Source organism: Mauremys reevesii, linkage group 4, assembly GCF_016161935.1.
Source record: "Mauremys reevesii isolate NIE-2019 linkage group 4, ASM1616193v1, whole genome shotgun sequence".
NCBI lineage: Eukaryota > Metazoa > Chordata > Testudines > Geoemydidae > Mauremys > Mauremys reevesii.
The window spans coordinates 57,150,254-57,177,136 of NC_052626.1; the positions used below are offsets into that span (position 1 = coordinate 57,150,254).

The 26,883-nt window shown below is 42.3% G+C and overlaps 1 protein-coding gene across 1 annotated transcript in view; it reads left to right on the forward strand.

Annotated features, from left to right (window-relative positions):
* Nucleotides 1–26,883, forward strand: part of RYR3 (ryanodine receptor 3) — a 637,001-nt gene that overhangs the window by 482,371 nt on the left and 127,747 nt on the right. The window contains 3 exon segments of the mRNA XM_039536203.1: nucleotides 7,797–7,927; nucleotides 9,744–10,064; nucleotides 11,101–11,341. Of these exon segments, the coding sequence (XP_039392137.1) occupies nucleotides 7,797–7,927; nucleotides 9,744–10,064; nucleotides 11,101–11,341 (693 nt within the window).

The following is a 26,883-nucleotide window of genomic DNA, read 5'->3' on the forward strand; positions in this document are numbered from 1 at the left end:
AACTATTTCTATGAGAACATAAACATTGGTGTACCTGATCAGATCAGTAATCTATCTGGTCCAGCATCCTCTTTATGACTGTAGCCAGAACCAGATGCTTCGCAAGAAACCCTGTTGTAATTATATAATATGGCAAATTTCTTCTTAACAGAACTGAGGAGGGGTTATACCTTACTTTGATTCTTCCTAAACAACCTCTGGTTCTGATGACTTGTTAATTTTTATTTTATAAGTTTGTTCCACCAACTCCAAATTTGACACCTCAGTCTCTAACAGTTAATCTTTATGCATCTTTATTTTCTGGCTCTAATATTTCTGGTTAATTATCTTCCCATCCATAGGTCCCAACTTACTCAGCTCCTGGTGTGTGCTTAATCCCTGCTCCACCCCAGACCCCGCCACCACTCTACGCCTTTCTCCAAGCTACCACCACCCCACCTCTTCCCAGTCCAGCTCTGCCCCATTTCACCCCCTTCCCCATCCACTTCCTACCCCACTTCTCCCCCTCTTCCCAAGTGCCTTCTGCACACTGCGGAACAGCTGATCCGTACCGGGTGGGAGGCACTTGTGGGGAGGAGGAGGCGCTGATCCGTGGGCTGTCAGTGGGTGCTGAGCGCCCACTATTTTTTTCCCATGGGTGTTCCAGCCTCAGAGCATCCATGGAGTTGATGCCTATGTCCCCATCATCCTTTGTTCAGAGAAATAATTTGCTCTGTACAATTGCTCCTTTTACTTCTTAATAGTCCAATGGACCCATAGATTCTCTGGTTTAGTGGTTCTCAGATATGGAAATAATTAGTTTTTTATCCTTGGCTATTTGCTCTTAAAATTCCTTCTTAGTCCTTCTAATTTCTATTTTGTGTTTTATCTGCATAGTTTGTACTCCCTTCCATTGGCTTCATTTGAACCGGATTTTCATTTATGGGAGTGATGGCTGTTTGGCTTGAATAATCTTTTGAATCTTGTGCTTTAATGCATGCTTTCTGACAGTCATATGATGTAATTAAAGTAGTGTGACAGAGCCAGAGCAGTGGGGTACAGGAGTCTGATAGAGGGCAAATATACTGGTCACTGAATTAGTAGTTTTATGTTCCCTAAGTGACCAGAGCAGGGGCTGCACTAGAGTAATCAGGAACCTGCTAGAACCAATTAAGGCAGACAGGCTGATTAGATCACCTGCAGCCAATCAAGGCAGGCTAATCAGGGCACCTGGGTTTAAAAAGGAGCTCACTTCAGTTTGTGGTGCGTGTGTGAGGAGCTGAGAGGGTGTGCTGCTGGAGGACTAAGGAGTACAAGCATTATCAGACACCAGGAGGAAGGTCCTGTGGTAAGCACCCAGGCCATGGGGAAGTAGCCCAGGGAGTTGTAGCTGTCATGCAGCTGTTACAGGAGACACTATAGACAGCTGCAATCCACAGGGCCCTGGGCTGGAACCCGGAGTAGAGGGTGGGCCCGGGTTCCCCCCAAACCTCCCAACTCCTGATCAGACACAGGAGGAGTTGACCCAGACTGTGGGTTCCACCAGAAGGGAAGATCTCTGAGGCGAGCAAATCTGCCAATAAGCGCAGGACCCACCAAGGTAGAGGAGGAGCTTTGTCACAGTAGCTTCCATGCTAAGGATATTATTTTCCTTACTTTTGCCTTTAAAATATTTTTTACTATTATTTTATTTTATTTTATTATTATTATTATTACTCTCATTATTGTAAATGGACTCAGTTTTTCCTCTGTAGGCAAGATGAAACAAAGTGTCATAAGTTTTCATCTGTTTAAGAATGTTAATTTAACATCCTACATTTTCAGCATTCACATTTGGTTTTATTTCAATTTTCCTGTTTAAATTAAAAAAATATTTCTTCACAGAGAAATATGATTGGGATTCTAACTTTCAATCCTACATAAATCTTTTTATTATGAAATGTTCTGTGGTTGCTGTTTCTGATATTAATGCATTATGTTTTTTATCACAAAGAAGCTGAATTTGAATGGAAAGGATATAAACAGAAATATATATCTTGAATATCTGGGTATTTTTTATTGACACATATTCTGTTTCTGGCTTTTCCATTTCTTTCCTAGCAATAAAACAACTGTAAGCTTTTACTATGTGATTAAGTGACCTTATCTTAAAATTGTCCTGGATTTTTTCTACCGTTTTTTTTCTCTTGTATTTCTCTATATATTTTTGTACATCCATTCATCAGGGAAAAGCTTCCTCCCCCCCAAAAAAAATACTGATGAAAAGAACAGATGCAGAAATCTCAGAGAAATAGGTTATTATTATTGCAGTGAATTCACTTGGCAAACAGGAATATTTGTATGTACTCTGTGATAAATCAATATAAAAATATCAAGCATTTTTTAAAAAGAAGAAAGGTAGGTTGATCCTATAATAACCCCTTATGTTAGAGTTACTAAAGTAATTCTCTGGAAAAGGTCAATCACCATTAAGCTTCAAAGGAGAATAGTCTCACATACATAGTGTTCTATAAAATACTCAGACCATCATAAATATTTTTCATGTTTTCCAGTTACATGAGATCATTTTTACTGCCAATTGTTTACATAATAACCATTAAAAATGTTACCATCTTCTTTTGCACTGAGAAATATAACAAATAAATCAGGGACATAGATTTGCATAACTTCATACATTCTTAGATGGAACTTGAATGAAAAAACTACAATCTGTTGGTGGGCAGTAGAAGAGCAGATGGTAAGTCAAAGTCCCTGATGTCAGGTCACAAATATAGCAAAGCTGTGGCTGTATTAGACTCGCCTGACTTAGTTTTAATGGTACTGCTATTGTTCAGTAATATTAAACAATGCATATATTGATTCTACCATTGTTGCATGTTTTTTTGAAAAGATAACCCACCTTCCACTATTTCTCCTCAGATTCCATTTAGCAAAAAGCTTCCACTGGTAATTTTCACAATTATCTTTCATTTAATAAGACAAGTAATGAAGATAAAGCAAATCTTCCCATTTACAAAAGCAATAAGAAACTATGTTGTAGGTGACAGGTTTTGTCTTTTTAGAATTCAGCACTTCTCTAGGTCAGGAAGGTAAATACAGTTTGCAGTATATAAAACTGCCTAGCTACAATAGGCTTTGGTGTTTTTGTAGAGTCTCAGAATAAGGTTCTGCTGATGAGCATTGTGTGTGAGGCTTGGTTTTGTGGTCTTGGGATTTTTTTAAAATCTTCTCTCTTTAATATTGCAAGGTATGCAATAGGAGGTATGTCATTCTTACACCTTGACCTACGTCAACACAGTTTCTGCTGTGGTTTGGATACTGAAAAGAGAAGCTGCTTCCAGCTCTAGGGTCACAATAGATTCTATAGCAGTTCAAGGAGGACACAGAACACTTACAGATGGCACATCAGAATTTGATTACTATTATTTGTCACAATACCTTTCAGAAGTTCTTAGTTATGTGCCAAGAAAGAAAGTGTATTTGGTAGGCTGGTAATGCGGGTAAGCAAAGGGCTAGATCCACAAAGGGACTTGCTAAGCATGGCAGTGCCTATATTTTAGGTGCCTTGACACGCAGTGGAATCCACAGCCATGAATTAAGCACCCAGGTTCACTGGGGAGAGTTAGGCTTCTAAGGATGGGATTCACAAATGCCAGCTCACTTAGTTGGAAATGTTAAGGAAAGATCTGTGGCCTAAACCCCTGTCTCCAATGGATTTAGGCACCTGTTGCAGCTTGGGATTCACAGTGGTGAATCCTCTCCTGGAGTTAAGCATTTAAACCTTTTCTTTCACAAGCTAGAGGAGGAGGATTGGTGGTGGTAGGGGAGCCTCCCCCACTACACTCTCACACTTATAACTTTTAGCCCAGGAGTTAGATCACTCTCCCAGGATGTAGGACACCTGGATTTAGTACCCTGCTCAGCTTAGTGTGGAGCAGGGGACGGTTTCCCTTCTCCCAGGAGAGGTGCCCTGAATACTGAGCTATGAGGCTTTCTGGGGATCTCTCTCAGGAAAGATTTCTCCTGTTAAAGATGTTTTAGTTTTTTAAATAAATAACTATTCATTGGAGTGAGGGACTGGAACCTGGGTCTTACAATAGTCATCTTCCACCTAACTCTGTAATGGACATAAGGGTGCAAGTGGAACTGCTTAAAGAGCCTTGCTCTGACCTTACTTTAGCCAGTCTTGTCTTGTCCTGAATTAAAGAGTCTATGTTGGGTGTCAGCTTCAGTAAGAAGGGGTCAGATAATTGAAGGCTCATTCAGTAGATGAGCAATTCCCAAGACACCTTTTCTCATGTGGGGGCATTCAATGTAGCATTAGTTGATGGATTAAGGTAAGTAATAGTGAATGTAGAAGAACCTTTTGTGGGGTTTTTAATATTATTTACTTGGTCTTTTATGTGTAGAGAAATGTTTACAAATATTGTTGGGTGCCATTAATTCCTCAGAGGTTCCTCAGACCACTATTCCATTAAAGTGTCATCTCTGGCCTTCTGACTACTGAGTTTGAGAGGATAGTTCCTGTATCTGCATGCGTACTTTAAAAGGGTCTTAACCTGTAATTGACAAATCTTAAAAAGTTCACAGTCCAGGTTAAGTTCAAAATTTGGGATGTTTAATTAGAATATCACTTGAAATGTTTGAGGAGTCATCCTTACAATACACCCCAGTCCTCCTCATCCCCCTGCTTGGTTGTGGGGTATCTTGGGATGATGAGAGGGAAGCCCCATAAGTTGGCTGACACAACCTGTTTTTTCTAGGTCATTGGTTCCCAACCTGGAGGTCACAAACAGTTTCAAGCAGTTTGTGGCCACCCTCCTTTTCTTTTGCGGCTAAATGGGAGGTGCAGGGTACTAAAACTTTTTTGCTCTTGTAATATGCAGCCAGAATATAGATCATTCAGGAAATATACTTCCCACTTGGCCTTCATTAGTCTCTGAGAGGCGTGATTCCTTGAAACCCAATAGAAATCTGGGAAGTTGATGGCCTGCCCCATGTCTTTCAGTAACAGAATGCATTAAAACATTGTTTCTCACTGCTTCTCGCCTACATTGGCCCTTTAAATATAAATTGATGAGAAATTAAATCTGTGTATATTTGTATTTTATATGTAGCCATACATGTATTATTCATATATTTGAGAATCTCAGAAGTAGTTCATTTTAGGCTTTAAAATGAGTAAAGGTTCAGGGAAGGCTCTTAGGTGCTTTCTTGCAGTTTACACATTCCTGGTAGTGATACTGATGGGCTTTGTGAAATGAACACTCATTTACTAGTAAATGGACTAGGTAATCTCTTCATTTCACAAAGTCCACAAAATGCCAGTCAGACAGTATATTTTAATATTTATAGTTATGGGATTTTATAAGGCAATTTATCCTAATGTCATGTGTTGAAATAGTGCTTCCCATTTGTAGAGTGTGTAATCACTAAGTTTTTAAAATTTTATTTCAGCATTAATCTGAACATTCTGCACCCATAGATTATGATAAAAGACATCTTCAGATCTTTGCTGCTAGTAAAACTGACAGAGAACAAATGTCTTCAAGATAAACAGATACTGCAGGAGCAATAAATAAACAAGTATATAGAATCTGTTGAAAACTGGAAATGACTGAGTCAGATATGACCATATATAATGGAGAATTTTACAAACTTACTGTAAGGCTGATTTGGTTTCCTATGATGTCATTGGTATACAAGAGGGGGCAGATGCATTGTGCCACTTCTGCTCCCTTCTTTGCCTAAGGACCCTCCAGCAGAAGTTGTCACAAACCCTGAAGTAAACTTAGCTCTGGGTACCTAAATTGCAGCCACAAAATCTGTACAAAGGAATATTTGCACATGTGATTACCAGATTTGTGCACAGAAGTCCCTACTTGTGTACAGAAATATGGATTTTGTACATGGAGTAGGTACATGCTCGTGTTAGATAATCATGTTTTTATCTGAATTTGCTGATGATAGTTGAACATTAAGGATCAGATTTACAAAGGGGCTTCAACCTCACTTGTATTTGTGCACACAAAGGTGGTTTCCATTGCCTATGTAAGTGCTGCCATTTGTGTGCACAGTTCATGGTCCATCTGTAGTTGGAGGTTGAATCTTTAAAATGTGATAGCGTCAGAAGTCCATGTAGTTAGTTATGTAGGCATTTTCTCCATGCATCAGAAGAGCAAAGCCAGCATGAGAACACAAGAGAACACTAAACACTAATGCATACTGTAGGTATATTTGACAGAGATTTTTTTCATGCTTTGTAATCAGACCTATTACAGCTTCATTTTGACTATGGATGGCTTCCAGAAAAGATAATTTTTCAACCTTTAAGCTTGATTTCACATGTCTGTCTTGGAAACCAGTTTCTTGGCCTCAATACAAGAAGGGCCATATGCCTGGTCATTTCAACAAACTGCCATGCTACTTTTAATTAATCTCATCCTTGCATCACCAGCACACTGTTAATTAAATGTTGTTTATAAATTCTTTACTTAAACACTATAATTTAAGCAAATGTATGTTTGATGATGGGCTAATTTTCTTCATTCAGTATCTGTTGTAAAATGTTTCTTCAGCTTACTTGTATTTGTTGATAGCATTTCACTTGCTTAATGTGACAGAGTCCCAGAATTCTGTGTACTGGATGATCCTACTTTTAGTTTAATACAAGGTGGAATAAATTTCTTTAGCCAGTCTGCTGACGTCCTTGGTGCTAGCCCAGTGTGCTACCATGTGGATGGAGAACCTGAGGATTCCTCTTTTGTGGCCCTGAGAGGCTGAGTGGTTACACTCCTGGGTATAGAATACTCTTGATAGTGTGATTCACATTAATGTTGGCTTATTCTTTAATGTTTCTTGAAGTTGATCTCTTTCTCTTATATACCGAGAGAAAAATATGTATCTAAATATTTTCAGAAGAGTCATCTTATGGCACACCTGAAGTAGCTAATAATAAATCTTCTCTGCTGCAAGACTGTGCTGTGAGCACATCTGTATGTTGAGGAAGGAACACTAGGGAGTTGAAGTCAAATTAAATAAAGGAAATGGCAGCAAAAATCTACAGATACAGCTAAAATGTTCTATATCTCTGGTCTTTTTTGCCATTTTTATGCTGCAAACATGTAAGGCTTATTTTGTAATGTAACTCAAGCCTTTCATGGTCTATGGTGGATAATAAGGGCCCTTACTACTCAAGAGCCAAACAAACATCTTGTTCACAGGGAAACTTATTATTTGCACATTTTGTCAACAGTGCGTCATTTTGCTGTCTCCACAAAACATCTTTCTCCAGTGCTGCTTTCAAGTGTAAATGCAGACTTTACTTCCAAACGGCTGTACTCCTGCTTAGCTGACTTGTATGCATTAACGTACATCGAGACTGTTATAGAAACGTATCAGGAGATGGTGTTATTCAGCAAATACCCTATGTATCACGATACTATTCTGAAATATTTCAGAATCCTTGGTTTGCAATCTTAACTTATTAAGAGAGAAAATTATAATAATCAAATATCCTTTTCTTCAGGACAACAAACCCTTGAAGAACAGTTTATTCTCACTTTTAATGTGAAGTGCCATTTATACTAGGTTTTCATACTGCTGTATTTTCCTGTTTCTTATAGTGTATTATCATATACTGTAGGTATATGTATGTGAGAAACACACAACCAATTTCCCAAGAGTGGCAAATAAATTCATAATTTGATAAAATGGTAAACAAAATAGGAATAAAAACTGATAACTCTGTATAATGCGCGCTGAACTTTAAGAAAGATTTTTCCCTTGAAATCACATTAATTATCTATCACTTACAGGCAGCGTCCAGCACTTGGTGAGTGCTTAGCATCCCTTGCAGCAGCCATTCCAGTAGCATTCCTTGAACCTTCTCTGAACAGTTACAACCCACTCTCTGTCTTCAACACAAAAACTGCCAGAGAGAGAGCCAGTAAGTACTGTACTTCAGAATATAATGTGCTGCACTTCAGGTAGTTGGGAGAAATCTAAACAATGAGAAAAATAAGTGTGGTTGAGAAAATAACTCTCTTGCTCTTCCATTGCTTGCTATTTTGGCCCTTGCTACATGATGGTTGAAGCTGGGCTGGCACAGCTACCCTTACCTGTTTTTCTGAACATTTTGTCTGGATTCTTTTTATAAAATTGTGTTCTATTATACTTAGGGGTTAGTCTAAGGGCACATCTGCACTACAAAATCTGAGTAGAGACACACATGCCTGACACTGTTCGGTGCATAACAGGTTTTGGAGGCAGGGGGGGCAAAGATTTGCCTTTATAAACAGAAAACAAAGGTTTTTTTTTTTTTTAATATCCAGGATTAAGGAATCATCTTGTGGCCTTCATCAGTATTTTTGTGCCATTGTAGTTGGGAACCTGTGGTGGACCCTGACCCCAACCATGTGGATCCCTAGCCAGATTGACAGAACAGGATAAGTTCCACATGATTTGAAGGGCCTCATTATCCCTGGCAGCATGACAGGCTCTCATGGCACACTCTGACTCTCTTCACCTCAGTCAGTGATACACATGACATTTGCTGTCTGCCAAAATAAAATCAATCAATTCCAGACCATTTCTCACAAAAATCCATCAATTCTAGGGTGACCAGATGTCCCAATTTTATAGGGACAGTCCCAATTTTTGGCTCTTTTTCTGATATAGGCTCTTATTACCCCCCCCCCCACCCCCGTCCCGATTTTTCACATTTGCTGTCTGGTCACCTTAATCAATTCCCTATTGCTTTTCCTCCTCTTCAGACCACCACCCTTCCAAAACAAACAAAAACAAACCCATCATGAAAGCAATTGCCTGTAGCTTCCCTACCTAGGAGCTATATAAAAAAAAAAAAGTAGCAGTGGGGGCAGGAAAGTTGTTCTGACATGTCTGGCAGTGGAGTAGGCTGGATGATCAGTTGGGGAATTAGCTGTTAAAGTGGGCAGATCTCTGATTAATGCATGGGGTGGAACAGGGAATCCAAGTTCCCTCATCAAACCTCTCTTTAGAGTCCATATCAGGGTTGGGTAGATAGTAGTATCAGGAGAGGGGTAACTGCACTGTGACAAACACATACAGATCATGTTTCTAAGCTACAAACTAATTTTTTTCACTGGTTACATTCAGCTGTTATTTAATTCAAGTTTCTGTCTCTGAAATGTAACTGACTAATCTCGTCTTTTCATGGAGAGTGGCAGCATGATCTAGTGAAGGAGACTGAGTGAGTCTGGTAGCTAGGAACAAGTTATTTCTGATCTCAGCTGTGACACTAAATCACTGGGCATATCACTTAACCTCTCTTTGCCTGTTTCCCCAACTGTAAAATGGGGATAATAGTATACTAACTCACAGGAGAGTTGTGAGTAATTATTATTTGTCCAGCACTTTGAAAACATAACATGCTAGATCAGCAGTATGGCTAAATCCTCAGTCCTGCACCTCGCCCATGTAGCTGGGCTGGACACCAGCTAGCTCTGTGGGGGTATGAATCATCCCATCTAGCTTGCAGAGAGCTCCACAGCCACTATATAATGACTAATTACTACCTCGGTAAAATGTGGCATTTGGGAAGGTCACATTCCCAACCCCCAAATCCTGTCTCAGCCATGCACAGCAGAAGGGGCAGGATTCAATCCTAATTACTTATTTTATTTAACTCCTAATTCTTTGTTTTTAAAACATTTAGACCTTGAAAAAACACAACAAATACTGTACTTAAATTAAACATTATTGTTTTCTACCCTAATATGCAGTTTTAGGTATGCCAGATACAGTTGAAGAGATGTGTCCAGATATCCCTCAGCTAGATGGATTAATGAAGGAAATTAATGATTTAGCAGAGTCTGGGGCCAGATACACTGAAATGCCCCACGTGATTGAGGTTATCTTACCCATGCTGTGCAACTATTTATCCTACTGGTGGGAAAGAGGGTCTGAGAATATGCCTAAAAGTGCTGGACCCTGCTGTACAATGGTAACCTCTGAGCCACTCAGCATCATTCTGGGAAACATTCTGAAAATCATCAACAACAACCTGGGAATAGATGAAGCATCTTGGATGAAGAGAATTGCAGGTAGCTATACTAAACATGATTTTTTTTAAGACTAATTGCATCTATTTGCTATCACCATAGGCGTAGTAGTATTTAATTTGTTTACCACCATTTACTTTACTGTTACATAGTGGTATTTAATAGCTAATAACAAGAAGGAATTCAGAATATTATGTAATTACAAATAATATAAATATTAATAGGAGGAAGCATTTTGAATTTTCAGAAGGTTTTATTTACATATGTGTGGTGCCATCAAAAATGTGTCTAGTGCCACACACACGAATATAGGAAGATAAGGTACATGAATCAAATTGCTTATAGCTTAGCAAGGCACCTCACACTTTCTGTGTTTTTAAGGGGCCATAAAATAAATATGGTCTGAAGAATCCAATTAGAAGTCTAAGTTCCAGATGACCATGCCACATCAAGGTGCCCTAGTTGGCCAACTGATCACAAAGCCCAGTGCTCACGGGATCTGGCCCTATATTCACTTAAGGAGGGAGTAGTGTTTACAGCATGATTTTTAGGAGCTCAAGAGACCTGCATTATGTTGCTAATTCTTCTATGAATTAGCTCTGTGACCTTGAGCAAGTTTATCCTCTCTGTCTCTTTGTTTCCATCTATGAAAGTAATGAAATAACAATACCGCTTAGCACTTCAATAGCTTTTTTTTCATATTCAGATTAATTTACAGATGCTATCAAACTGAACTTCACAATATTTCTGACAGGAAAGTATTTGTGTTATCAGTCCAATCTTACAGAAATTGATATTTTGACTGATTCAGAGAGGTGTGATTTACCCAGGGCCATAATTGGATTAGGTAACCAATCTAAGTTTATAATTAATGCATTCCAGATTCCCAGTTACATGCTATCATCACTAGGTTGCACCTCTCTATATAACAACTACCTCACAACGTTGCTGTGATGCTTTATTAGTGGGTATAAGATGCTCCAAGATCATTGGATGAAAAAGTGCTATAGAAATAAAAAGTGTTAGCATTAACAAGATTAAAACAATTGGGAATTGCTTTTTTTTTTTAAATGTGCAGTTTATGCTCAGCCTATCATCAGCAAAGCCAGGCCTGATCTGTTGAAAACCCACTTTATTCCAACCCTGGAGAAACTAAAGAAGAAAGCCATAAAGATAGTAATGGAGGAGGAACAGCTAAGAGCAGACAGTAAAAGTGATACCCAAGAAGCAGAGCTACTCATTCTAGATGAGTTTGCAGTTCTTTGCCGAGACCTCTATGCCTTCTATCCAATGCTGATACGTTATGTAGACAACAACAGGTGAGAAAATATAGTATTAATAATTCAACAGATCAATTTATTTTGAATCTAGAGTTAAAAAAGACAGAGTGCTATGAACTTAATAGAATGGTGATTTGAAGCTCTGAATATAATATGGGTCTTTAATTGTTAGAATGACATATTTTAAAATTTCACCCATGTAAAAATCTATATGCTTTATTTTTTTCTTTGCATTTTAAAATGTTTTCTAAGACCGTAACAGTAATAATAGTCAATGGTAGTGGCATTTCCAGACTGTTCATGTCAGATGGAATACAGCATCCCTCAGTAGCTAAAGACAGTGATGTGCCACTCTAAAATCAAAGGGAGGATTTAGATAATTTATTTTATCTCTGATGGAGTCACCCTCTATGGATAGTGCCACATCATCTCCACCAGAGATAATTATACCTGAGACTCTGAAATCTTCTGGAAAGCATTTTTAACATTTTTGAAATGGCCATGATTTCAACAAGTATTCTAAATAATTTACTGGGGATGGTACTCTTCAAGCATTCCACAAAAGACTTTAACCCCTTTCCCCATTTTAAATTACAAAGTCTGAACACTGCATTATTGTACATTATTAGTATATAATCAGTCTATTTTTCAGGAACAAATATAAATATGGCTGTACTTACACACACACACACACACGTATTTGGGGTCACCAAATGAAATTAATAGGCAGCAGGTTTAAAACAAAAGGAAGTATTTCTTCACACAACACACAGTCAATCTGTGGAACTCTTTACCAGAGGATGTTATGAAGGCCAAGACTATAACAGGGTTCAAAAAAGAACTAGACAAATTGATGGAGGATAAGTCCATAAATGGCTATTAACCAGGATGGGCAGGATGGCAGCCTCTTTGCCAGAAGCTGGGAATGAGCGACAGGGAATGGATCACTTGATGATTACCTGTTCTGTTCATTCCCCCTCGGGCACCTGACATTGGCCCCTGTCAGAAGACAGGATACTGGGCTAGATGGACCTTTGGTCTGACCCAGTATGGCCGTTCTCATGTTCTTATATATTGCAAAAACTGTGTTAAAAGAAGATTATTGTAATTACAAAGTCAAGCACTCAGAAGTTTTGATATGCCTGTTTTAAGGTTGCATATTAGAGTGATTTTTGTTTGTTTATTTAAATGATAAAACCTCTCAGTCTATGGATCTCATATCTCTCAGTACTGACCCTTTGGCACCAACCTTGACACCAGATGTGTCAGTACCCAGAGCTCTGGCATCAAGTGTCTTGGTATCAGAAGCACCTCTATTCTGATCACCTTGGAACCACGTTCTTCAGTACCCAGTACCTTAGTACCAGCTATTTCGGTACCCAATCTATATTCGGTATCAATTCACTTATCTGTGAGCATGTTACCAGACTCATCTCTTCTTGAGAGATTGAAGATAGTGATATCCAAGACACCCAGCTTCTGAGTTATCAGAGGTCTGCCCAGTACTGACCTCTCCCTGTCAGAGACTAGGCACTTCCAATAGAACACTCCTCCGTTGGAGGAAATGAAATCCTTCTCCTCATCTTCATTTAGTCACAGGAGAGAGTCATTTCCCCCCTTGGGTAGCCCAAAGAAAGCCAGGAAGGGATTTTTGAGAGGATTCTGAGAGGTAGCAGAAATAGACCTGGAACTCATAGGAAGCATCCCTTCTGATACCAACTCAGTGTTCATAACCCTACTAACCATGGCCCTATGCGATGACCTACAGCAGGAGTTCCCAAACTTGGTTCATGGCTTTGTTCAAGGTAAACCCCTGGCGGGCAGTGAGACGCTTTGTTTACCTGAGCGTCCACAGGTATGGCTGCTCGCAGCTCCCAGTGGCTGTGGTTCACCATTCCCAGCCAATGGGAGCTACAGGAAGCAGTGCTGGCTGAGCAACCACTTCCCGCAGCTCCCATTGGCCAGGAACAGCGAACTGCGGCCACTGCGAGCTGCAAGTGGCCATACCTGTGGACGCTCAGGTAAACAAAGCATCTTGCAGCCCACCAGGGGCTTACCCTGAACAAGCCGTGGGCCACGTTTGGGAACCCCTGACCTAGGGTATGCAGTCAAATTCTACAATGCTTGCATCATCTGCTGTTTCAAGAGCTAGACCCCCTCCTCAAAGAAGCAGAATAGGTCATCCCAGCCAGGCCAGATAGTACAGCCTGCGGTCCTGGAAAGGCAGGAAGATGGAAGCGAAGAAGAGCATCAAGTGCAAGAGGAAGAACTACTGGTCCCCAGTGTGATCTCCCCTGGATGAGGCAGTGAAACTTTCTATGTCTGCCTCAGAGGAGGACTTCAAGCTGTCCCAGAGACCCTGGATATACCAATGGAAATGGTAAAGAAAAAAAAACAAACTCCTGGACATCTTACACTTTTCCATGCCCAGCAGGCTCATGATGGCCATAAATGAAGGACACTGGGAGCCTGCAAAAGATCCATGCCATATGCAAATGCCCATCCTTGCCACATCGAAGTGAGCTGACAGGAGGTATCAGATCCCTTCCATGAGATTTGAATACTTTTATTCCCACCCAGTACTGGGTTTACTTGTAATGTGACTGCTGTCCAGAAAACATTAGAAGAGCAGGGAATCTCCCAAATCTACACCCAGAGAGAAGGACCTGAAGAAATGAGACCATCATCTCCTCTTGATGTTCTTTTTGAAGCTTGTGCACAAATTGAAACACCTTATCTCATTTTAAGTAGTCATACTTAGAAAGGAGGACCTGATAATAAGCCACATATTATTTGGAGGCTGGTTGATACGGGTTCAATGGGTTGTGATCAATGGCTTGATGTCTAGTTGGCAGCCGGTATCAAGCGGAAGACTCCAGGGATCGGTCCTGGGGCCGGGTTTGTTCAACATCTTCATTAATGATCTGAATGATGGGATGGATTGCACCCTCAGCAAGTTCATGGATGACGCTAAGCTGAGGAGAGAGGTAAATATGCTGGAAGGTAGGGATAGAGTCCAGAGTGACCTAGGCAAATTGGAGGATTGGGCCAAAAGAAGTCTGAGGGTCAACAAGGACAAGTGCAGAGTCCTGCACTTAGAATGGAAGAATCCCATACACTGCTACAGGCTGGAGACCAACTGGATAAGCGGCTGTTCTGCAAAAAAAACCTGCCGATTACAGTGGACAAGAAGCTGGATATGTGTCAACAGTGTGCCCTTGTGGCCAAGAAGGCTAATGGCATATTGGGCTGTATTAGTAGGAGCATTGCCAGCAGATCGAGGTAAGTGATTATTCCCCTCTATTCGACACTGGGGAGGCCACATCTGGAGTATTGCGTCCAGTTTTGGGCTGCCCACTATAGAAAGGATGCAGACAAATTGGAGAGAGTCCAACAGAGGTCAACGAGATTAGGGGGCTGGGGCACATGACGTATGAGAAGAGGCTGAGGGAACTGGAGTTATTTAGTCTGCAGAAGAGAAGAGTGAGGGGATTTGATAGCAGCCTTCAACTACCTGAAGGGGGGTTTCAGAGAGTATGGAGCTAGTGGTGGCAGATGACAGAACAAGGAGCAATGGTCTCAAATTGCAGTGGGGGACGTCTAGTTTGGATATTAGGATAAACTTTTTTACTAGGAGGGTGGTGAAGCACTGGAATGGGTTACCTAGGGAGGTGGTGGAATCTCCTTCCTTAGAGGTTTTTAAGACCCGGCTTGACAAAGCCCTGACTGGGGTGATTTAGTTGGGGTTGGTCCTGCTTTGAGCAGGGGGTTGGACTAGATGATCTCCTGGGGTCTCTTCCAACTCTAATCTTCTATGATTCTATGATAAATACAACATGCGTAAAGAGGTTGGTGCATTCCAAATTATATCACACCAGTTGCTCGATACCTTCCCAGTCTTCACAATACTTTGGCAGATCAACTCAGCACACACTTCTCAACAATAACTCATGGTCTGTCAAATATTAAGTCCAGAACATGTTTCTTAAGTGGGAATTCCGAGAAATAGACCTGTTTGCCACACAACAGAGCAACAAGTGTCAAACATTTTTTTCCAATGGGACTTATGTATGCCTTTCTACTAATTCTCATGGTACAATGGTTCAGAGGCAACACATAGGTCTGATGATTGATAGCTTCAGCACGGGCCGGGTAGTACTGGTATTTGGACCTAATTAACATTTCTGTGCAGCCACTGAACACCTTGCCAGCTCTTCCTGACGTACTCTCGCAGAATAATGGTTAGATCCTGCACCCAGATTCAACCTCCTTACATATAACAGCTTGGGTGCTAGTTGGATAACATCCACCAAAAGAGGCTGTTCAGCTGAAGTTCAGAATGTTCTGTTCCAAAGCTGGAAAGCCTCAACTAGACTGACTGTTCGCTTCTGTTTGGGGATCTCAGCACCATCTGTCTTGCTTCACAACACCCATTTCTGCAATATTGGACTATCTGCTAGCCATGGTACAATCTAGACTTTCTGTCAGCTCCATATCTAACAGCAGTATCTGCATATTATACTTTTATCTAAGACCATACTGTATTTTCCCACCCTAAAGTGGTAAAGTTCATTAAGGGCCTCATTCGTGTTTCTCCTTTTGTTTCCCATCCCCTTCTCTCCCTTGGCACCTCCGTATAGTACTAGCAGGATTGATGTGTCCCCATTAGAGCTCTTAGCAACCTATACCATCTGACAATGAAGGCTGCCTTTTTAGTGGCCATTACAGCAGGTCAAAGAATAAGGAAGATTCAGGCCTTCATAACGGGTTGCCTTACATACTGTTTCATAAGGACATGGTCACACACAGGCCTTATCCAAAGGTTCTTTCAGAATTCCGTGTAAACTAATTTATATCCCAGTATTCTCCCCAAAGACTCACTCTTCCTCAGGGGAACCTAAACTTCACATATTGTTAGGGCACTGTCATTTTACATTGACAGGACAAAACTATTCAGGAACACTCTGGACTATTTATACCCTTTTCAGAGAGGGTTAAAGGGCAAGCATTATGCCTTCAGAGACATTATCTAAGTGGGTCTACGACTGCATAGGAACATGTTGAGTGCTAGCCAAGTTATATCCACCTTGCCACTTTAGAGTTCATTCCACTAGAGCTCAGGCAGCCTCTGCTGCTGCCTGTTTGAAGAATTTCCTTGTTTCTGAAATCTTACCCCTGGAGGAATTCTGTGCCACTGGGCACTCACAAAATTCATGTCCCCCACAGAAAATAGATTCTGCCAGAGAGAGGCTGCAAGTATACTTTCGCCCACCAGAGGCTGCTTTGGCCCCAGAACAGAGGGCAGCTGGCTCAAGGAGGGGGCAGTGGCTGTGTTCCTCACAGCATCCTGCCTGCAGGGCCAAGTGAGAAGTATGGGATGTGGTGGGAACAGACAGAGCAGGGCACTCAGGGCTGTTGGGGTCACATAAACTGTGATTAAGAATGGCTAGTCGGGAGTGGGGGGAGACTGGGGTGGGGTCACAGGACCTAATGGGGTGACAGCATTGAGCCAGGAGCTGAATAGGAGTGGGGGTGATGGGACACATGGGGATGGGGGGAGGAGGTGGCTGAGTGGGGATTGAGGGACACTTGGGGACAGGGGGAAGGGAGGTGCACGAACACAAGGGAACAGGGGCAGATGTGTCTGACTGAATTGGAGAGACTAGGGGTCAGCCAGGGTCTGCATATGGGAGGCTTCCCAGCTCCCTAACAATCTCTCCTGTGCCCCCCCAACCCCCATACTTCTCCCACCCACATCCAACAACCCTCCAACTTCTCTCCCAGGCAATTACTTCGCTTTGCCTCAGCTCCTCCATTATCCCTGACTTCCCAAGTCTTTGCACTGCTTCTGAGGGGTGCAGGAAATGTGTTTCTGTATTGTAGTTTAAATGAATTATTACTCAAAGTTCTGTATTAATATACCTATTAAGGAAGCTATTTGTCAAAAAAAACAAACATTTCCTGAATCTTTTTTGTTACAGACATACTTGCTGACAGGTATTTTGAAATAAATTACCAAAAATAATTGAAACTGGTATGATTATATTATTTTGACAAATAAAATATGCAGAATTTTAACATGTGTACAGAATTTTTAATTCTTGGCACAGAATTCCCCAAGGAGTAAAATCTGTAGTGGTGGCTACATAAATCTCAGTCCATGCCTTTACAAGACACATCGTTAGAGACTTCCAGATCAGAAGCTCACTTTGCTATGGCTGATCTGGAATCAGTGCTTAAGCAGGATTCCTACTCCCCACCTTCAAGCAAACAGACCACCACTTGTCAATCACCAAGCATAGAATTCCTGTGGACAATCACTTGAAGAAAGAACAGTCACTTACTTACTGTACAGTAAGTGGTACTGTGAGATATGTTTTCCAGATGGATTCCTCAAACTGCCCTTCTTTCCTGCTACTATGGAATCCTGCCTCTCCGGGGTTCTGTGTAGGTGAGGGCACTGAGGGATGGTTAGGCCCATTCTGCCCTTTATGCTCTTGAGTGGAGGGGCATGGGAACATCTAGGGGGCAGATGTGGCCCCGATGAACACTGTTGGCCAAAAGAATCTGGTCTCACACAAATGGGGTGAAGGTGTACCGAGAGTAGAATCTATTTGTGCAACATATCTCAGAGAACTGCAGTACTATAAGGTAAGTAACCGAGATAAGTAGCCATTCTTTTCTGCAGCCCAGCATCCCTACAGTTCTGGATGTCCACGCTGCTCTCCTCTCCCTGCACCTTCTGGAGGCTGATCAGCATTTGGCGCCACACAGTCTGGCCATGTCCCCACTGCTCCTGCATGCTCCCAGACTCTGCCTCTGCAGCAGCAGACAGTGGCAGTTTCTTTTGTTCCCTTCCTTACTCTTTCTGTGTTAACTTTTCTGCCCCATTTTTGGGGGGCAGTGGGGATCAGTGTTTTCCTTCCTCAACGTCCCTCCTCCTCCCTGAGTCAGTTAACCCTTTGGTGGTTTAATGCTCCCTGAGATTCCACTGCAGGATCTCCCTGATGGCTGCTCTGCCCCTTGCAGGCTTAGCAGAGCAGCCAAGCAAGCACTAGGTAAAATCTAAGTAGTGTTCCATGTGTGAGGCAGCCTTCCCAGGCTTGGCAATGACAAGTTGTTCCCATTGTACACCCAGCCTTCTGACCCTACTCCAATTATGAATCAGATGGGCAAGGGGGATGCCCTACCCGCTGACACAGCAATGAGGGAACAATGGGCCAGGAACCCCAATGAAGAGCAAGAAGAGGCTCCAAAAGCGAGGAGAACTCTGACCATTCAACTGAGAGGCTAAATCCAGAGCAGAAAGAGGGGACACTTGTGAGGCCACAAGTCCCTCTCCCTAAAGTGGGTTCTTAGTGTTCTGGGGAAAGAAGCAGGGCTTCTAATCAGCTCCCTTCCCTCCCAAGCTGACCAGAAGGGCTCTGACAGTGAGTGCCCCCCACCTCCCAGTGGAATGGGACCCAGTGGGGGGATTCCAAGACAGACCTCAGCAGGCCCTAAGGAGAGCAAGCCACAAAAAGGCCTCACCAAAGCTGAAGCAGAGATTCTACACTCCCAAAGTTCACAGAAAAGGTTCAAAATCCTAAAATGTGGTGGGAGAGGCAAAATAAAAATCTAGGAGATGAGTCTTCTGACCTCCTCCTCCACTGAGGAAGGTGAGCTGTCTTGCTCTGGACAGGCTCCTGCAAGTAAGTTTCAGAGTAAATTTCTCCCCTCAACATCCTTCCCTGAGGCTGAAATATCTCTTCAGTCCTTCTTCGTGGAGGTGATTAGTGTTGAATGGAACAAGCCTGATAAGGGCAAGCACATTAACAACAGTGACCTCAAGATCTAGCTGTAGCGTCCCTCGCCAAGGATATGGTTATTCTCTCAGAAAGGGAGTTCTTCATTAATGACCCCAGGGATAGAAAGATGGAGACCGCTCTCAGAAAGGGCTTTGAAGCCTCCTCCGCCACCCTCCCAGTATCTCTGGCAGCCACATGCTTTGCAAGAACATCTCTTTCATGGCTGGAAGATCTCAAATCCCTTAAAGACAGAGATCATGCTGATTTTGGCTCCACTTTAAAGACAGTCTCCCTAGCAACAGTGTTTGTCGCCGATACTTCAGGGGATGCAGTGAAGTTCTCAGCCTATGCCAGGGCCTCCATCTCAGTAGCCAGGTGCCACTTATGGCTCCAGCCCTGGAAGGTGAGATGTTCACTCTAATCAAGTGCTATGCTTGGCCAAGTTTACAGGCTCCCTCCTTTTTGGAGAAAAGGGCTAGATATGGTGGTGGCTGACAGTGCAGCAAATCTAAAGTGTCTTTCTCTTCCCCTCCAAGTGCCCTCAAAAGGGAATATAGACCAGCCTTCAGGGAGAGAGGCATTCCTTTTTCTCCTCGTCCTCACAGAGATACCAGAAAAGGGATGGCAGATTCCCCAATGGAAAACAATGGAATCAAAGTCCAGGGGGAAAGTCCAGAGGGACCTCAGCCCTTGCAAAATCCACTTTGACAAAGATTGCATAGGCTTCCCTCCAGAGCTGAAATAGCAGGGTTTCCCATTTTCTAGAGGACTGGTTTTCAATGACAATAGACGAGTGGGTTGGGGAAATCATGAGCCAGGGATACTCCATCAAGCTGCAGGCTGCACCCCATCCATTCTTCATCCAGTTACCCATCTCCAACAACTCCATAAAACACAATCTGATCCAGAATGAAATATGTCATCTTCTGGATATGGGAGTCACAGAGTGTTTCAACAGAAAAAAGATTTTCTTGGTTCCACTTCTGCTCCATCTTCTTAAATCTTCATAAATTATTTAGATAATGGCATAGAGAGTAAACTTATAAAGTTTGTGAATGATATAAAGCTGGGAGGAGCAGGAGGTGCTTTGGAGGATAGGGTTAAAATTCAAAATGATCTGGACAAACTGGAAAAATGGTCTGAAGTAAATAGGATGACATTCAAGAAGGACAAATGCAAAGTACTCCATTTAGGAAGGACCAATCAATTGCACACATACAAAATAGGAAATGACTGCCTAGGAAGGAGTAATGCAGAAAGGGATCTGGAGGTTGTAGTGGATCACAAGCTAAGTATGAGTCAACAGTGTAAAACTGTTGCAAAAGAAGTGAACATCCTTCTGAGATGTATTTGCAGGAATGTTGTAAGCAAGACACGAGAAGTAATTCTTCTGCTCTGCTCCGTGCTGGTAAGGAATCAGCTGGAGTATTGAATCCAGTTCTGGGTACCACATCTCAAGAAAGATGTGGACAAATTGGAGAAAATCCAGAGAAGACCAACAAAAATGATTAAATGTCTAGAAAACATGACCTGTGTGGAAAGATTGAAAACATTGGGTTTGTTTAGTCTGGAGAAGAGAAGACTGAGGGGGACATAAGTTTTCAAGTACATAAAAGGGTTATTACAGAAGGAGGGTGAAAATTGTTCTTGATAACCTCTGAGGATAGGACAAGAAGCAATGCGCTTAAATTGCAGCAAGTGTGGTTTAGATTGGACATTAGGAAAAAAAACTTCCTAACTTAAGGGCTGGAACAAATTGTCTGTGGAATCTCTGTTATTGGAAATTTTAAGAACAGGTTAGACAAACATTTGTCAGGAATGGTTTAGTTATTACATAGTCCTGACTTAACTGCAGGGGACTGCACTAGATCACCTCTCAAAGTCCCTTCCAGTCCTACAGTTCTATATTTTTTAATTCTCTGATTCTTCATTGTATAGAAGTGTATGGGTGGTATCAGAACCTCAAAAGGATCAGCAAGTGGATGAAGAAAATGAAGTTTCAGATGGAGACTCTTGCCTTTATGGTGTTATCCCTGTCCTTGGGGGACTTCTTGACTTAAGTAGTTCTAGCAGCTGCATATCTCCATATCCTCATGAGACCATGCCACCTCAGACTTCTGAGGTTAATCTCCATCAGGAAACATTATCACTAGTGAACACTTCCATTTGGCTAGCGTTCTTACAAACAGGTTACTGGTGATAATAGCCAGACTCGGGTTGCAGGAAACTCACCTGTCCCCTTTCCTAGATGACATCATGATCAGAGCTCCATTGCAGTCCAGTACAGAGCCACCTCTCAGACGTTGAATCTCTTCCAGGTGGACATCTTCATCATCAGTACCAAGAAAAGTTCTCTGGTTCCATCCAGGAATTTATTTTCTTGGTCCAGAGCTGCAAGAGACCTACCATAGCATTCAACTGATAGGACTCCTGGTGTTGTGCATAGGGATCACTCTGTTGGCACCATCATGCATCAGAAATCTTCAAGTCTTCATACTAAAAGTCTGGGACCACTTCCCAGAAAACATGAAAGATCAAGTACGGTTTCCAGCACAGGTGTTCAACTCCTTACAGTCGTTGTCAGCCCATGACAGTGTCCATAAAGGCATGCCCATCTGCCTCCCAGATCCTTTAATCCTCACAACCAACACGAGCCTGGAGGGCTGGGGAATTCATTTGCAGACCTAAACAGCCCAGGGCCTCTGGAGCCAGGAGGAAGAGGCTCACAGAATAAACCTCTCAGAGCAGTTAAGCTAGTTCTGAAAAGGTTCTAATCCACCCTAAGGCAGAACAATGTCCTGGTTCAATCAGACAGTACAACTGTCATTTCCATATTTAAACAACTAAGGGGGAAATGAAGAATCTGGCACTGCACATGTAAGCAATGGAAATAATGAGGTGGGCAGGACAGCTCCTCTTTTGCCTTAGAGCGATCCACATCAAAGGAGACCTGAACCAAAAGGTTCAGCAGGCACAGAGTCCACAACTCTGAGTTGTGCCTGAATCACAAGATTTTTGGTCTCATTGTTCAGATGTTTGACCTTCCTTCAGCCAACCTGTTCACGAACTGCTAAGAGTTCATGAACTAATGCTAAGAGGCCAAAATACTTCACAAGGGAGGCAGACCCCAAACGCATCAAGACAGATGCTTTATTGCAGAGTTGGCCACAGGGCCTACTTTCTCTTTCCCCTACAGGGGAAGTTCGTCCAGAAAATAAAACAGGTGACAGTAATGCTGATAACTCCTCATTGGCTGAGGAGACCTTGGTTCTCAGATAAGATAGAGCTGACACTGGAGCCCACATACCAGCTTCTGTGGAAACAGGATATCCCCTCACATGGTCCTCTTCTTCATCCAGACCCAAAATGGCTTCAGCTAACAACCTAGCTGTTGAGAGGGAATCACTAGAAAGTTTCGGTTTGTCCTCCAGAGTCATTAAGATATTGCTTTTTGCCTATATGTGTGTATCAACAGTAAAAGCACACTCCTCTATCTGGTCTATATTCAACATATTGTGACAGGAGCATAGGGCAAATGCCAGAAATCCAGGAATTCCAGCCATTCTGGACTTTCTCCAAGAAGACATAGAGTGAGGCCTTCAGATCAGTGCCATTGCACGTCAGGCTCTTAGTAGTGTGCTATTTGCAGGATCCTTGGGCTCCCTGGAAGACAATCCACAGGTAGCCAGATACGTTTGACCAGTCCAGTTAGCTAGACTGGCTCTCAGGCCACTCTTCCCAAAATGGGACCTACCACTAGTTTTGAGGGCCTTGACAAGCCAGCCCACTGAGCCTGTGACATTAGAGTCAGCCTTTTATTTATCCACTAAGACTTGTTTCTTAGTAGCTGTCATGTCCAGTAAGCAAAAGCTGGCAGCCTTATCTATATAGGAGCCTTACTGCTTGTTCCACAAAGACAAAGAGGTGTTCAGGATACCAGAATTCTTTTTTCCCTAAGGTAAATTCCTCCTTCTATGCTTCCTAAGAGGTTATGCTTCTTTCTTTCTATACCAAACAACATCCAACTGAAAAGTTGTGGTGTACCATAGATGTCAGAAGAGCACTGAAAATCTATCTCAAGCATACAGAATCAGCTAAAAGATCAGGTTCCCTATTTGTGTCCTTCCTCCTGAAATGCCAGGGACTCAAGGCTTCCAAGTCTTCCATTGCTAGGAGGATTAGACTATGTACTATGGAAGCCTACAAAATCGTCAGAGGCTTGTGTCCCAGAAGAGATAAAGGTGCACTTCATGAGATTCTTAGCAACCTCCTGTGTCCACTTTGGAAATTTGCAAAATGGTCACTTGGTCTATAGCTAACACCTTCATTAAGCACTGCAAGGGGGACCTTCTATCTCCTGCAGAGGTGGCCTCCTTTGGCAGGAATACACTTCAGCCAGTGGGTCAGAAATAATACAGGTGAAAGCAAGCTCACAAAGAGGGGGGTAATTCTTTCCTGCTAAACTTCTGTTTCATAACTCTTCCTATGTCTTTTTAACTGCTCACTATTTCCCAGATGTCCAGAATTGTGGGAGATACTGGCCTGGAGAATGGAAATTGGAAAATTTCTTACCAATAATTTCCTTTATGTTAGCAGCATCTCCCACAATACAGGACACCTCAGCATATATCCTCTCTTTGCAGTTTACGGAGGCAGATCAGTGTTTTGGCACAGTCATAGAATCATAGAATCTCAGGGTTGGAAGGGACCTCAGGAGGTCATCTAGTCCAACCCCCTGCTCAAAGCAGGACCAAACCCAACTAAATCCTGCCACTCCTGCCTGCTACCAGATGAGTATTCCGAAACTGTAAATCTTGCATAACATTATAAACAGTTATTCCTGAAATAACAAAATAACTACATTAGACCAAGAAAGATGGTGATATGGTAATGATTCCACTTGATATTTGATCCTTGACTCATGAGCCATCCAGAGAGTGTAGAATTGTGGGAGATGCTGCTAGCAGAAAGGAAATTATTGGTAAGAAATTTTCCATTTCCTTAATACACAGACTTCAAGTACAAACACATGAGGTTTACCATAATGGAGTTCTAAAAGTGAAGGTATAGGAAGTGTGTTAAAAGTAGATTTTTAATTCTTCCAACAGGTTAAGAGAAGCAAATTGTTTCAAGACCAAAAGGTAGGATAAATAGGAACCTTCCAGCCCAGTCATGTCAAGGGCACTCCGTGGATCTGTAAATTGTTTTAATTAATGTTCTGAAAAGTGTACAAATAGTAATTCTGATAGCTCTGACATCTGACACAAAGAACGGAGAGCCCTCCTGAAAAATCAATAATAGAACAAAAGAACATTACTGACCTCAAGTCCTACTAAATTTAGTTAGGTCAGGAAAAGTGTGTAGTAGATTTAACAGAAGTTTAAATTCAGAGGTTAATATAACTGAAGAATTCAGAATCTAATGAGCAAAGACACAGCCAAGAGTAATTTAGCTCAAGGGTACAGAATCTCAGCCCCATAAATAAAACCTTACTGATAAGGATTTCCGCTAAAAAGATTAAATCTCAGGGACAGTATGATCAGTGCAATGTGAAACTCTTCATAGAAGCCCAGAAATGGATATGGTTACATTAGGCCAGATATAGACAGAGGTTCTTTATTTATAAAGTATAAAAGGTCCCCTGTTCTAAGAAGCTTTATCTTGTAAGTCTCTGATCCAGAGGAACACGTAAGCTTTTGCTTAACTTTAAGCACATGAACAGTCCCTTTGATGTCAATGAGATTTCTCATAGGCTTAAAGTAAAACACATGCTTAAGTGCTTTGCTGGGTTGGGGGTGAAAGGCAGAATATAGTTTTCCCCTTTTACTAGAGAGGAGCCTATTTTCTTTAGCTTGCAAAATGCTTAAGAACACTAGCACACAGACAGTTTGAAAGGTTTTTAACTTGCACAAGACACAGTAAATTTTAAAGATGGTGATGAAGACATGTAAATAGAAGTAGAGATCCTTTTGGAGAATCCTGTCCCTTTTTCAAATTACATAAAAAATTATGTTGGGCACTATTAAGGTTGCAAAGTCAAGAACTCAAAAGTCAGGGAATGCAAGAACTAAGGCTGTCTGTCCAACTTTAATTTTGGTCCCCTTGTGCATGGTGGGATACTATTTTTCCCACAGAATCCCTGCCTTGCTCATTGTACAGGATGGATGGTGCACCGTGAATGAGCAGCTATTCAGTATTTTGTTTTATCCTCATTGTTCAGTGTGTAGCCCCAGGCCTTATTTAGTGCACACTATTCAAACCTTGCTCTGAAGACAGAATTAGTAATATCTTTATGACATTTTCTGTGTCTTGTCACTATGGTATCTGATTTCTTCACTAACATTAAATAATTTATGTTCATAACACTCCTGGGAGGTGAGGGGGTGACGGGTTTGATCACAGAAACTCCCTCAAGACTGTCACTAGATGTGCTGGGATACCACTGAGTACAAACCCCACTGCCAGAAAAGGCTTCTCTCCACTCCTGTCTTGCTGAGCTAGACATGCCAGTCGGCTCCAGCACAGACCAAGAGGATGGGCCACGCCCCCCCTGCAGTTCACAGAAACATTCACTTAGCCCAGGGGCTTCTCAGTTAACAAGGACTTTCCCAGCACCCAGGATTCAGTCTTTCTGGGGGCTTAAACCCCGAATAAATCCATTTTAATCTGTATAAAACTTATACAGGGTAAACTCATAAATTGTCCACCCTCTATAACACTGATAGAGAGAGATGCATAGCTGTTTGCTCCCCTAGGTATTAATTACTTACTCTGGGTTCAATAATAAACAAAAGTGATTTTATTAAGAATAAAAAGTAGGATTTAAGTGGTTTGAAGTAATAACAGACAGAACAAAGTAAGTTACTAAGGCCTGGTCTACACTAGGACTTTAAATCGAATTTAGCAGCGTTAATTCGAATTAACCGCTCAACCGTCTACACCAGGAAGCCGTTTAATTCGACCTAGAGGGCCCTTTAGTTCGAATTCGGTACTCCACCCCGACGAGGGGAGTAGCGCTAAATTCGACATGGCTATCTCGAATTAGGCTAGGTGTGGATGCAAATCGAACTTAGTAGCTCCGGGAGCTATCCCACAGTGCACCACTCTGTTGACGGTCTGGACAGCAGTCCAAGCTTGGATTCTCTGACCAGCCACACAGGAAATGACCTGGGAAAATTTGAATTCCTTTTCCTGTCTGGCCAGTTTGAATCTCAATTCCTGGTTGGACATCGGGGCGAGCTCAGCAGCACCTGCAACGATGCAGAGCTCTCCAGCAGAGAAGTCCATGCAATCCCAGAATAGAAAGAGGTCCCCAGCATGGACAGACCGGGAAGTCCTGGATCTGATCGCTGTGTGGGGCGATGAGTCTGTGCTTTCGGAGCTGCGCTCCAACAAACGGAATGCAAAGACCTACGAGAAGGTCTCCAAAGCCATGGCACTCAGAGGATACAGCCGGGATACAACGCAGTGCCGCGTGAAAATCAAGGACCTGAGACAAGGCTACCAAAAAGTCAGAGCGGCAAACGGACGCTCCGGAGCCCAGCCCCAGACATGCCGCTTCTACGAGGCACTGCATGCTATTCTAGGTGGGTCTGCCACCACTGCCCCACCAGTGACCGTGGACTCTGAGGATGGGATAGTGTCGAGGGGCAGTTCCTCGGCGATGTTCGCCGATGGGGAAGATGAGGAAGGGTTTGTGGAGGACGACGCAGGCGACAGCGCTTACAATACCGCTTTCCCCGACAGCCAGGATCTCTTCATCACCCTCACAGAGATCCCCTACCAACCCTCCCC